The sequence below is a fragment of the Rhinoraja longicauda genome, chromosome 21, assembly GCF_053455715.1.
Source record: "Rhinoraja longicauda isolate Sanriku21f chromosome 21, sRhiLon1.1, whole genome shotgun sequence".
NCBI classification, from domain to species: Eukaryota; Metazoa; Chordata; class Chondrichthyes; order Rajiformes; family Arhynchobatidae; genus Rhinoraja; species Rhinoraja longicauda.
The window spans coordinates 32,716,075-32,729,838 of record NC_135973.1 but is presented as its reverse complement, the minus strand read 5'-3'; the positions used below and the strand labels follow the sequence as shown (position 1 = coordinate 32,729,838).

Genomic DNA, 13,764 nt, shown 5'->3' with positions numbered 1-13,764 from the left:
TCTTGACCCGAAACATCACCGATTCCTTCTCTCCAGAGATGCTGCCCGTCCCGCTGAGTTACTCCAGCATTTTGTGTCTCCCAATCCGTTGTTCAACGGAAAGACAACTGATACCATTCATTTCCACACAGGAAAGAAGATGGAGTGGGAACTTCCATGGGCTGTTCATGAGACGATGATGGGCAACTTTTGGGAGGTCTTTAGAATTATTTTGTCAGCCCAAAATGTACCACAACACTGCAATCGAAGAAAGTACCAGGCCACAAATAATCTGCAGACTTTCTTGATAATACCCTATTGAAGTTAGGTAAATAGGCGAGTAGCTGAGCATAAAATTCTCCTCATCTTTTTAATAACTGAGATGCCTCCTAGAATTAAATCTATGCACTTTCTGGTAAACTGCAAGCTTGTTTTGCTTTCAGGTAGCCAATTGGTTCACAGATAAATGGCTAAACCAGGTGAGAATAAATAATTGCAGTATTCTATTACATAGAGTTTGGTGCGTGCAGTAATTACCCTGAGTAATTTTCCATTTGTTCAAAGTTCCATTATGGTTTTTGCTCAAGATTCCAAATGTCAGGTTGTGAAGCTAATTATGTTGTTAAATCGTGTAAGATGTCTGTTTTGCAGGATGTCTGATTAGAATTACAGGAAATATCTTGTAAAAAAAAAATAGTTGTGGAAATGGTTCTCATTTTTGGAGAATAATTGTATTTTCCGATGTTTACTTCTGCAGTTGAGGAAACCACCATATGTGTTCAGGTCGAGAGCTGCGTGGAGCAGCCAGCTCTCTCGGTATCCGGGGAACTGACTGGCTTCTCAGTGTTGATTGACTCTGGAGAAAGCAGGTGTCTACCATCCGGCACTCTGCAGATCGCAAGACAAAGAGAGAGCATTGCGGATCAGCACCGGTCAAAGCAAGTTGAAGGCAATACAGCAGTATCTAATTATACAGATGTACTCAATTTGGGAAATCCTGCAGACATCCTAGCAATTATTGAAGAAAAGGTAAATAGTTTTTTAAACAACGTGAGTGAGTGAGTGAGTGAGTGAGTGAGTGAGTGAGTGAGTGAGTGAGTGAGTGAGTGAGTGAGTGAGTGAGTGAGTGAGTTTGTTTATTGGCCAAGTATGTGCATATACAAGGAATGTGCCTTGGTGCTCCGCTCACAAATGACAACATAAACATACAGTTAACAATTAAGAATGAAGCATAAACACATCAAAACAATAAGGATACAACATTACGGTCTAAACATGTGGGTGAAAATAAACCAGAGCAAAAAAGAGACTACAGACTTTGGTTATTGAGTAGAACTACCACTCGTGGAAAAAAAGCTGTTTTTATATCTGGCTGTGGCTGCTTTGACAGTCCAGAGTCGCCTTCCAGAGGGAAGTGCTTCAAAGAGTTGTGGCCAGGGTGAGAGGGGTAAGAGATTATCTTGCCTGCTCGGCATCATAATATTATTAATCCCTTGAAACTCTTCCCCACTTGTAGAAAGCTCTTCTGTAGGGTAGCTGGTTGTTCAGTTTCCAAACTGCTGCTTTGTTGCATTTGAATGGCTTGTGCCGACCTGTGTAATCTGGGGGAAATTGTGAATGGGAGGTCAGGTTGTGCCATCTTATGGTGCAACAAAGTTCTATGACTCCATTTAGGAATCAAAACCTCTTTGCAAGAATATGTTTCCATTGGCTTCCTTTAGGAATTACTAAATTATGTGGGCTACCTGGAAGAACAATAAGAAAATGGAAATTGCAACATGAAATCAATAGGAATTAGGAGCAACTGATAGATCATCTGTTAATTTTTAGGTGGAGGAAACACCACGGTTGATTGATCTTCCTACTGATGTCGGAGAGCAGCTCACAGCTACTGAGGAAAATTCTGCATCCCTGTTTCAGACTGGGCAGACGATTAAGGAGGAAACTGAAGAAATCCAGCAACAGGCTCACAAATCAGACTGTCGACCCAGTGATGAGAGACAGATATTGGCTGGATTGGACTCTAAAGACAATTTAGTTATCAAAATTAAACAGGAATTGCCAGAACAGGGAGAGGAGGAGCAAGAACAGGAAGAAGAGTCCATTTCAGGACATGTGCAACAGATGGCAAGTGCAGGAAAAATGGCAATTTTCCGTGGCCTGAAATCCGAGGTGAGATGGTGGAGAAAGTTTACGACAAATTATATGGCTTCATATTTTAATAAATATATAAAAAGGGTATTGCAATGATACCGAAGGTAAATTAATATGGATTACAATCTTGACTTCCACTTTCTGAGCCCCCACTTCCTCATCTTTACTGTGGACGTTCAGTCACTCTACACCTCCATTCCCCACCAGGAAGGCCTTAAAGCCCTCCGTTTCTTCCTCGACCGCAGAACCATCCAATTGCCCTCTACTAACACTCTACTCCACCTAGCGGAGCTGGTCCTCACCCTCAAACCAACTTCTCCTTTGACTCCTCCCACTTCCTCCAAGTCCAAGGAGTAGCTATAGGCACCCACATGGGCCCCAGCTATGCCTGCCTCTTTGTAGGGGTTAGTTGAACAATCCCTGACCCTATCTCCACACATCCCTGATACACTTGCTCTATCTCCGTTACATTAATGACTGCATCGGCGCTCCCCTCTGCACCCATGCAGAACTTATGGACTTCCTCAACTATACCACCAATTTTCATCCTGCACTCAAATTTACTTGGACCATCTCCAACACCTCCCTCCCATTTCTTGATCTCACAGTCTCCATCACAGGAAATAGACTAATGACTGACGTCTATTTCAAACCCACTGACTCCCACAGCTATCTCGACTACACTTCTTCCCACCCTGCTTCCTGCAAAGACTCTACCCCCTACTCCCAATTCCTCTGTCTATGCCGCATCTGTGCCCAAGATGAGGTGTTCCATAATAGGACATCCAAGATGTCCTCATTCTTTAGGGAACAGGGGTTCCCTTCTCCCATCATAGATGAGGCCCTCACTCGTGTCTCCTCGGTACTTCGCACCTCCACCCATGCTCCTGCTCCCCCTAGTCGCAACAGAGAATGAGTCCCTCTAGTCCAGGGATCTCCAAACTATGGCCCGTGGGCCACATCCGGTCCACCACGTGATTTTATCCGGCCCGCAGCAAGCTCTTAGGCAGCGGGGACTGGAGGCAGAAGCTGCCGGCGAAGGTTCTCCGGAGAGCAGATCGCCACCGACCCAGAGCCGGGACAAAGCGAGAGATCTTGTAAACACCAAACTCGCAAACACCAAACTCAAGGAAATTTCCCTCCTCGCCGCCGTCACTCACCCCGGGGAGAGAGAAGGGGGGGGGGTGGGTGGAGAGAGTCGGGATAGAGGGACCAGCGGGTGAGAGTGGGAGTGCAGGGAGGGGGAGGGTGTCAGAGGGTCCGGTGAAGGAGCGCCGCCGCCCTTACGGGGGCTGCTCCTTCCTTCCCTCCATCTCTCCCAGTGCCAGCGAGATCTGCGCCGCTCCTCCACTCTTCCCCAACCCCGTCTCCCTCTAACGCAGTAAAATAAGAAAAAAACACAAGTGAAACTTCCCTCCTCGCCACCGCCGCCGCAGGGCTTCTGAACAACAACTACACTTGTGTTTGTTCTTATTTCGCTGCGTTGGAGGAAGACGGGGCCAGGAAGAGAGTGAAGGAGCGGCGCTGATCTCGCTGGCTCTGGGAGAGAGGGAAATAGAGGGGGGGGGGGAGATAGGGAGGGGGGGGAGAGAGGGAGGGGGGGAGCAGCACCCACAAGTGGCAGTGCTCCTTCACACTCTGACACCCTCCCCGCGCTCCCGCTCTCACCTGCTGCTCCATCTACCCCGACTCTCTCTCCCCCCAACCCTCTCCCCCCCTTTCTCCCCCTCTCCCTCTCTCTCCCCCCTCTCTCCCTCTCTCCCCCCCCACTCTCTCTCTCCCCCCCCATTCTCTCTCCTCCCCCCCACATTCTCTGCCCCCCCCATTTTCTCTGCCCCCCCCCCATTTTCATTTCCCTCCCCCTCCCCACTCTCTACCCCTCTCTCTCTCCCCAAGTGGTGCTCGCTGTATTTTCTGTTTTATAAATAATTGTATACCTAGGGTATATTCCAATATTTCAAGCTCTTTTTAGAAATTTAATATTATTTATTTGTTGCCATATAAACCTAATGTAAACTAAACTAATCTTTCCTAATCTAATTTAACGTAACCCAGTCTAAACTTTTTTTTAGTTCATTAAATTTATAAAACTCGCACTTCTTTATTTTTTCCTATGGCCCGCAAAAATGTGTCAAATATATAATGTGGCCCTCATGCTGAAAGGTTTGGAGGCCCCTGCTCTAGTCCTTACCTTCCACCCCATCAGCCATCATATACAACACATAATCCTCTGAAATTTCCGCCACCTCCATCGGGATTCCACCACTAGCCACATTTTCCCATCTCCACCCCTTTCCACCTTCTGCAGACACCATTCCCTCGGCAACTCCCTGGTTAATTCATCACTTCCCATCCAAACTACCCCCTCCCCAGGTATCTTCCCCTGCAAATGCAGAAGATGCCACACCTGTCGCTATACCTCCTTCCTCGACTCTGTCCAGGGACCCCGACAGTCCTTTCAGGTTAGGCAGAGGTTCACTTGCACCTCCTCCAACCTCATCTACTGTATCCGTTGTTCAAGATGTGAACTCTTATACATCGGTGGGACCAAACGCAGGCCGGCGATTGTTTTGCGGAACACCTTTGCTCAGCGAACCTGAACCTACCTGACCTCCCGGTTGCTGGACACTAATTCTCCTTCCCATTCCCACACAGGCCTTTCTGTCCTAGGTCTCCTCCATTGTCAGAGTGAGGCTAAATGCAAATTGGAGAAACAGCATCTCATATTTCGCTTGGGCAGTTTACAGTCCAATGGTATGAATATTGATTTCTCTCACTTCAGGTAGCCCCAGCATTCCCCCTCTATCCCTCCCCCACCCAAGACGCACTAGCTTCTCATTTTCACCCTACGTACAGTTAACAATGGCCTGCTTCCTTTATCATTGTAACTTTTTTGTGTAAATTCATTGTTCTTTACCTCTCCTCATCACCGTCCATATCTCTTGTTTCCCTTATCCCTAATCAGTCTGAAGAAGGGTCTCAACCCAAATCGCCACCCTTTCCTTCTCTCCAGAGATGTTGCTTGTCCCGCTGTTACTCCAGCTTTTTGTGTCTATCTTTGGTTTAAACCAGCATCTGCAGTTCCTTCTTACACATTGATTACAATATGTTGTGTTCAATATTAAAAATATTGGAAAATGGTTAGCAATATTTAGGAATATGTAAAAAAGAGTGTCTGCCTCTCTTGAAACACACTGTATCAGAGTAAATAATAAATGTGCCTTCAGATTTTGAGAAACACTGGCAAATGTATTATGTGGTGGTAGGCAGTCTTTATGATGATGTTAATTGTCCTGTGCCAGTGGTTTAATCCAATAACATTAAATAAAAATGAAAATGCTGAAAGTGCTCAGAAGACCAGGCAAAACATGTGGGGAGAGAGAGAGTGTGTTCATATTTTAGGTCAGTAAACTTTAAGCAGAACTTTTTCCAGACAAATGTCATTTTATATTTGAGATATTGCTATATTTTTCTTCTCAAACAATGAAACTGAGGTAATGTGCAGCTTGGAGGTGACATGGTTGCTCCACCCTTGATCTCCATGCAAGAGTTTATGAGCCTTGGAGGAGTGTTCAAAATATTACAGCCAATGGTGAAGTTGACCAGACTGGGTTGAGAGTGGGCATGAATTAAACAAAAATCAGGATTGTCTTGAGATGCAATAATCTTTTTATCATTTCAAGATTTCCCTTAATTCTTGGGAAACAATTTCATTTTTTCTACAGAGGTCATAGCTCTTCACTTTACCTATGAAAATAGATTCTGAAAATTATGGGCCATTTTGTAAAGGTTGATTTCTGTCACATTAGGCACTAGGACTGGAACACGTTTTGCCGAGGGGCACCATGCGAAGTAAAAGTACATCTGAGGAAACTACACATCCCCTGCCACGGAGCACCGCACGAAGCAAAAGTACCTCTGAGGACATTGGTCAGATGTCTCCGAGGAGCTTAACACAGTGCAAGAATACTTCTATTGATGTGGGACCATCTGAAATTGTAGGTCAGTGGAATAGGAAGTGAGTGGGACTCGTTTGTAATAAAAGATCGTAAATAAAACTCCAACCTAATCTGGCAGACAATCATTTTCTCCATATATAATAATACTCAATAAAATATTTAATAATTTGATAACATTCTTTACATTTTCTTTTTCTCCTTCCCCTCTCCCCAACCTACATCCACGTTGTCCGGTTATCTCTATTGGAAATGTATCAATGATCAGCAGTGGTAACCTTTGCTGACTACCATCCCCCTTCCTACTCCTCACCACCATCTTTCAGTATAGTGCTGAATCTGAATAGACAAGGTTCATTCTAGGCATTTGCTTGCATACTATCATGTGCCACTCGTGTTTCATTAAAGAGAAATATCAATGATTGTTCATCTGTTTTTTTTTCATTCTGTCACAAAGCATTTCCCCCCCCCCATGGAAAAACAACTAATCTTTGCTCAACCGCACTACCCAATGGGCCGAATGGCTGCCCAATGGGCCACACTGCTGAAGGGCTGAATGGCCTACTTCTGCACCTATTGCCTATTGATTGTTGCAAATGAAGCTACAAATGCACTATAACGCCCTGTATTTCTAAGCCACGACAAATTGGAAAACTAAACTCAAATCAACCCAAGCCCCGCCATAGTAAACTATACATTTCATATTTATGTTATTATTTCTTACAAGTACAGTTTTGCAATCTTGAGCAAGAGAATTTTCAAGTAGTGCACAGATTGATGGTGATAATCTTTTCAGCAGATCACAATTTTATGTATGATGCTATTATTATTTGTTCAATATTAACATTAATGCAAGATTCCACTTTGCTTTCAATCTTTAGATGCCACAAAGGAAGAGACCCGATTAATTTTAAAGGGTCAAATCAAGGTACTGCTCACCTGTTTTTGTTTCAGTTGATGTGACTGTGGATGTGATTGAATCTGTAACTTTGTATTGTTGTAAGTTTACTTGGATTTATATATACTGTGATAGAGAGAATGACTTCATGAACTGATCTTATAAAATTGCTAAACCTTAATATTTCATTACTGAAATCCGTTGTTGTTTAGTCGCATAATTTACAAATTTCAGATGAATATTTTAGAACATAGGGCAGAACTGCACTGGAACAGGTGTGACTAGGATGCCAATCTCTCTGCATAGAGTAGGTCCCCCTCCATTTCCTGCATGTTCATACTCCTGCCTAAATACCTTTAAACCATTGCCATTGTTCCTGATCCCAGCACCTCTCCTGGCAGTATCTTCCGGGCACCTACCTCTCTAGAAACCTTACCTCACACATCTCCTTTAAACCATCTTCCTCTCATTGTGAACCTATACCTACAGCTGTTCGACATTACACCCTGGGGAAAAAGATTGATTAGCAAGATTGAAAAAGATTGAAAAAGAAAGATTGATACCTCTTAGAATTTCAAATACTTCTGTCGTGTCACTTCTCGGTCTCGCACAGACATTGTTCCTCCTGGCTGAAGAATCTGGACCAGGGATCATAATCTCAGAAAAGGGGCTAAGATGAGAAGAAATTTCTCTTACTTAAATGGTGGCAAATTCTTGGAATTGCTTATCTGAGGGGGCCTTGGAGGCTCAGTCATTGTTATCATTCAAAAAAGAGGTTTATAGATTTTTGGATATTCAGGGAATTGGGATGTGGGAATAGTGCAGGAAAATGGTACTGAGGTTGAAACTCAGCCATGATCTTGCAAAGTGGAAAGCATACTTGGAAGGGTAGGGTAGGTCTATTCCATCTCTTAAATCATGCATCAGTAGTTCGAGAGCAATATAAGCAGAGATCTAGGAACAAGTTATTTTGTTCAGCAATGCTCAAAAAGAACCAGCCCTTTTCAGGTCTGACTCAAATTTATTTTAATCTGTTTTCACCTCAGATTACTGTTAGGTTATTTTTCATTGTAATAATCTACATATGTTTGAACTATCCAAATATGAGAAGTTATGGAAAAGGACAGGAAGGCGATGGAGAAGCGTTTATGTCGTTTGCGTTATATGTTGAGATAAGGTCAAGTACTGTGCTAACGTCATTGTTTCATTGATGAGAATGCTATTTTTTTACAGCTGCAGGAGATGCTTATTCCCAAAGAGGAAGATGGAGCTAGTGAAGCTGCCAGTGTGGATGAGACCAGGGAGGAGGAACCAAATGAGATTTATATGTCAGAAACTGATAACGAACCACCTGTCAGTGAAAGTGACGATGGATTCAGTATTCACAATGCTCATTTACAATCATCAGTCCTTGCTGATTCAATCCCCAGCAGCCCTGCTTCCTCTCAGTTGTAAGTTTACAAACTTTTTTTTTACCAACTCTTGAAAGGAGATGAAAAATATATGTGCAGCTCAACATGATAACATTAATATTTGGTTTAACCCTGCACAATAGGTCTTTGGTCATCATTATAAGCTTTTTCTATACTTGCAATGGCAAAAATGTATCTTTCATATGTCGGAGAGTAAGTTGAATTCACCTGTTCCTTTCAATCCTCAATTTATCGACTTAAGCAGTTAAATAGTCACATATTAAGTAGATGCATTTAACTCCACTCGTGGGTACCTGAAGAAATCATGTTCCTATACACCCTAGAAAAATAATCCCATTCAAAGTTTTAATTCTGTTTTCTCATTGCGTTTGCCACATTTAGATTATCGTATACCAAAATCGTACATTGATTTTCAGAATCTATAGAATTTTGGAAGATGCCAAACAATGTTTCCAGAGCTGCCTCCTTCAAAACTGTAGGATGCAGATCATAAGGTCCTGTAGATTAACTGCCTTTTGGATGCACTAATTTCCCCAATGCTTTTTTTTTATAACAAATGTCTTTCTTGTACTCATTCACACTAGTTCTCCACTATTTCTGGAGATTTTCTGGGCCTTGGGCTGCTATAAAAAAATATTGTGTTATTTGCATTACTAGTTCACAAGTTATTGGAGTAGAATTAAGCCATTCGACTTATCAGGTCTACTCCGCCATTCAATCATGGCTGATCTCTGCCTCCTATTCCCATTTTCCTGCCTTCTCCCCATTACCCTTGACACCCATTCTAATCAAGAATTTGTCTATCTCTGTCTTTAAAATATCCACTGACTTGGCCTCCACAGCCCTCTGTGGCCATGAGTTCCACAGATTAACTACGCTTTGACTAAAGAAGTTCCTCCTCACCTCCTTTCTAAAAGGGTGTCCTTTAACTCTGAGGCTATGACCTCTCGTCCTAGACTCTCCCACCAGTGGAAACATCCTTCCCACATCCACTCTATCTATGCCTTTCATGATTCTGTAAGTTTTATTACTGCCATCTAATTTAGAAGTCTAATTTTGTTTACCTTGCTCACCATCTTTAGTTCAGTTTGTAGTGAAGACCAAGAAGCCATACAAGCTCAAAAAATTTGGAAAAAGGCTATTATGCTCGTGTGGAGAGCAGCTGCTAATCACAGGTTTGTGCAATTCTGCAATGTTATCTCTACAGGAAGGGAACGTTTACAACAATAACCCGAAAAGAGTCATTATAATCTGTTGACAATGAAGGTTAACAATAGCATGACAGAGCATTAACAAGATACCTTTAATAGAGGAAGTGGCATGAGTTTGGTAAATGTATTCTCATGGCTAATTAGTAGGAAGGATGGAATCAGCACAGGATTTCACTAATGGGTGATATTTTGAACACATTGGAGAAAAGTACCACACTGCTGTATTACTCCCAAAGATTATGGGTGGGAGGATGCCTGTAAATAGATTTGTCCTGCTTTTTGTAATCATGACAAAATTTTGAGTAAATGCCAATTTCCTTGTGTACCAGAATAGCATGGCTAGTTCTTAGTTTCGTTCTAGAACATTTCTTCAGCATTGCAGCTCGGATGTTAGGCCTTCCCAGCATCTAGGCCACTCTAGGACACTGCAAGTTCACTTACACTAACATGTAAAGTGAACTTAATTAACTGAAGATAGTGGGTCTTCATGATGAGGCAAATCAGCCTGCAACTTCTCGATGAAGATGGTGGCAAATCTTTCAACACTAATACATTGTGTTCAGTCATCAGAGAAGTCACAATGCTAAAGTTGCATGCTTCTTGTAGTAATTAGAGTAATTGAGTTAAACAGATGGAAACAGGCCCTTTGATGCAAATCTTCCATACTGACCAAGTTGCCTGCCCGAGCCAGTGCCATTTGCATGTAGTTGACCCTTTTCTATCCTGTCCAAATGTCCTTTAAATGTTGTGATTGTACTGTCTCCACCATTCCTCCTGCAGCCCATTCTACATTACCACCATGCCCTATGTGACACAATTGAACCTCTCGTCTCCTTTAAATCTGTCCCCTTTCAGCTTAAATTTATGCCTTCTAGGTTTTAGACTCTCCTACCTTACTCTAGGAAAAAGAGTGTGACCAATCATTGTATATATGCCAGTTATCATTTTATATCCCCCTGTAAGGTCACTCCTCAGTCTCCTATGCTCCAGGGGAAAAAAGCTCCTGCCAATCCAGTCTTCCCTTATAACTCAAGCCCTATGGTCCTGGTAACATCCTTGTAAATCTTTCCTGCACCCTTTCCAGCTAACGACGTCTGTTTTATAGCAAGGTGACACGATAGTGCAAGTGTTCCATCATACCCCCAGGTTTCTCTGTCCTACAACACTCACTGGGGCTCTGCCGTTTACTGCTCTGGTTCACTTGTTCATGAATTCCAGCTTCCATTTCTTGACCCACTTTCCCAGTTCACTAGATCCGGTTGTAATCTTAGATAAACTTGTTCACCGTCTGTTGTACAATCAATGTTGGTGTTATCTGGAAACCTACTAACCACGTCAACTACCTTCTCATCCGAATAGTTAATATAGATGACAAACAACAGTGAACCCAGCACTAATCCTTGCAGCACCCCACTGGTCACAGGCCCACAGTTTGTAAAGCAATCCTCAATTATCACCCTCTGACTTTTACTAGACCTTTCTGTTCAATTGGTTGTGAGATTGTTTAATTCTGATTTTGGCATGCTTTTTTCACTACTTACTACTTTTCACAAGCAGTTCTATGCAGTAGCTTCAATGGATTGGCAGCTTGATGTGTCTGACACTTTGGGCATACTTTACTACACTCATTGAACCAGAGATATTGGAGAGGAGAGTTACTGGGTCACGAGTTACAAATTGTAGTGGAATACAATATGCTGCTACGACTGATGCCCAGTTTTTGAGTTTCTGGAATTGATCTGAGCTTATTACATTGAGTAGGGTCGGTGGTGTCTTTTGGCACCGTGAGGACGCCACTGGTCATTCCTTCCCACAAGTTGCGTGCTTGTGGGGTTGGGAATGCATGCCAGTATATTTAATAGACGAGTGCTGTTTACAGAACAATGTTGATGTTTTACAACATTTACCATTACTGTTCCAAATATATATTCTTTGTTTTTCAGATATGCTAATGTATTCCTTCAACCAGTAACAGATGATATCGCCCCAGGATATCATAGTATTGTGCACAGGTCAGCTTTTTGAACAAGTTTAGCAAATTCATCATAGTTCGGCAGTTTTTATAAAGTGATTCTTGCGATTAGTGCTCTCTTTCGAATACAACAAATTATTTGGTGGACTTGCCCAGTTTAATGGATTTAATATTTTTGTATGAAATTAGTGTTAATTAACTGCAAAATTAACTGAGACTCTGAAAGCTTTGTGGCATAAAGTTATCTGTAATGCCAAAATACTTGAATCCTGTGGAATTAGTTTTAAATCTACTGATGATAAATCGTTTTATGTTGATATTCTATAAATCATCACCCATTTCAAGGATCGTTTCAAAAGTTTACAAATAACATTTATTATAATTTATGATAATATGTTATAATCTATGAAAGAAATCTGCATAGCACTGTGAACTATAAAATCTCTCTAAAATTGCTCCAACATTGGATTTTGCAGAAAATTATTTCCATCTTACAAGCAGTTTTTACACTGTTTAATAATTATCAACATTTTTACATGTGTAATGGTTTTGTTATTTCCATAAATTAATTTGAAAAACTCCATAATCTCAAACGTAGGGTCATTTGGTTACATTACAAAGACATGAAAAAAGTAGATACCCATATGTACCTTTGTAAAAATTCATATTGTACAATTTAAAATATGCCAGTATTAGGAATCATAACTTTTAAGGTAATACAGTATCTCAGAGTAATATAGCAGTTTTGAGATGTGTGTTTATTTGCAGAACCCTACCTTGAGTTTATATTCTTGGCTCCTCTACACATTGCAAAATGAAAGCGCAGACCTTGAAATGTTGAGAAACTAATATGCTCTGGAACCTGACAAAATCTATTCTGGTTTAAAAAATTAGCATCATTCTGTTAAAATGCAGCTCGTTACATCAATGGCTATGGGTAGAATTGTAATTTTCCCACATAAAGAATAATAAGTGCCATATAGAGATAGAACTCTCACTGACCTTTTTTTCTCCCCATTTGAGCCCAGGAGTCTGAAAATCACAAACAGGATCAGCATTCATTGAGATTAAAGCACTTATTCCAGCTTTTTAATGTAAAGATTTTATCGGTTATGTGCTGGTTGGGAGATACCTAATACTGGATATTCCTGTGCTATCCTTTTAAGATTAGCTTGCTTGAACCAAGAATGTCCCAACCTTGATCTGGCAGGTCCCGTGTAAAATTAACTTTTTTAGCCTCTGCCCCATTATACATGTAATCCAACTTGCATTTGTAAACTCTGATAATTCATTGGAAATATTTTCATTACATCAATTGTATAATGCTTCATGTATCCCAAAACCATTATGTCTGCATTGGTATTTAAAGCAAAGTCTGATTCACCTGTACCCTATTGTGGACATTGGACTTTTTCTCTGGAATTAATGTGTTACAATGCTGAGAATTATGCTCTGCATTCTGAATCTTCCTCTTTGCTCTACTTATTCTGCTTGAGTTTGGCTTGATTGTATTTGTGTATGGCATACCGAATCTGCTTGGATAGCATGCAAAACAATGCTTTTCACTGTACCACATGGCAATAAACAACCTAAAACCCCAAGCAAGCATTTACTTCCCTCTTCTTAAACTTAGAGATAAATTAATAAAATAATTGAGTGGGTAAATAAGTGGGTCTGCATTTTAATCTTATGTCAATAACTAAAATATTGTGTGCTGAATTAACATTGTCTAAGATGCATTTATGCACAAGAATATTTTATTAATGAGACTGTTGTGAGAGATGATAGATTTCAGCCAGCTGTCAATTTCATTGCCAGAGCTTCTCAAATATTTATAAATAAGTACTTTTTGACGTGTATAAGTGTTGCCAAGACATCCATTGCAGTGATTATCTGTCCAGGAAGTAAAGATATATAAAAGGTAAATGTTCACGAGATTTAAAAATATTTGTGAGTTTCCATTTTAGCTTTGAATCAGTGTGACCATAAACAGTAAAGAGAGAAAACCAAGGTGGGATTCCAGTAGATGAAGAGATTGACTTTATCATTGACATTGGTGCATCAGAATGAGCTGAATATAGCGTGCCAGTTTATTAATAATCCCAAACCATGTAAGATTAAGATGCAGCTTTAGTTGAATATCTGTTGGAGCCACAGAAAG

General features: G+C 41.2%; 1 protein-coding gene across 4 annotated transcripts in view; it reads left to right on the top strand.

The window, feature by feature from the left end:
- brd8a (bromodomain containing 8a) overlaps positions 1-13,764 on the top strand; it is an 82,666-nt gene that overhangs the window by 30,335 nt on the left and 38,567 nt on the right. For all 4 annotated transcript variants that reach the window (XM_078418273.1, XM_078418272.1, XM_078418271.1 and 1 more), the window contains 7 exons: positions 737-1,008; positions 1,810-2,151; positions 5,943-6,135; positions 6,971-7,017; positions 8,221-8,438; positions 9,503-9,595; positions 11,575-11,643. In XM_078418273.1, the coding sequence (XP_078274399.1) occupies positions 737-1,008; positions 1,810-2,151; positions 5,943-6,135; positions 6,971-7,017; positions 8,221-8,438; positions 9,503-9,595; positions 11,575-11,643 (1,234 nt within the window). The remainder of the gene's footprint in view (positions 1-736; positions 1,009-1,809; positions 2,152-5,942; positions 6,136-6,970; positions 7,018-8,220; positions 8,439-9,502; positions 9,596-11,574; positions 11,644-13,764) is intronic.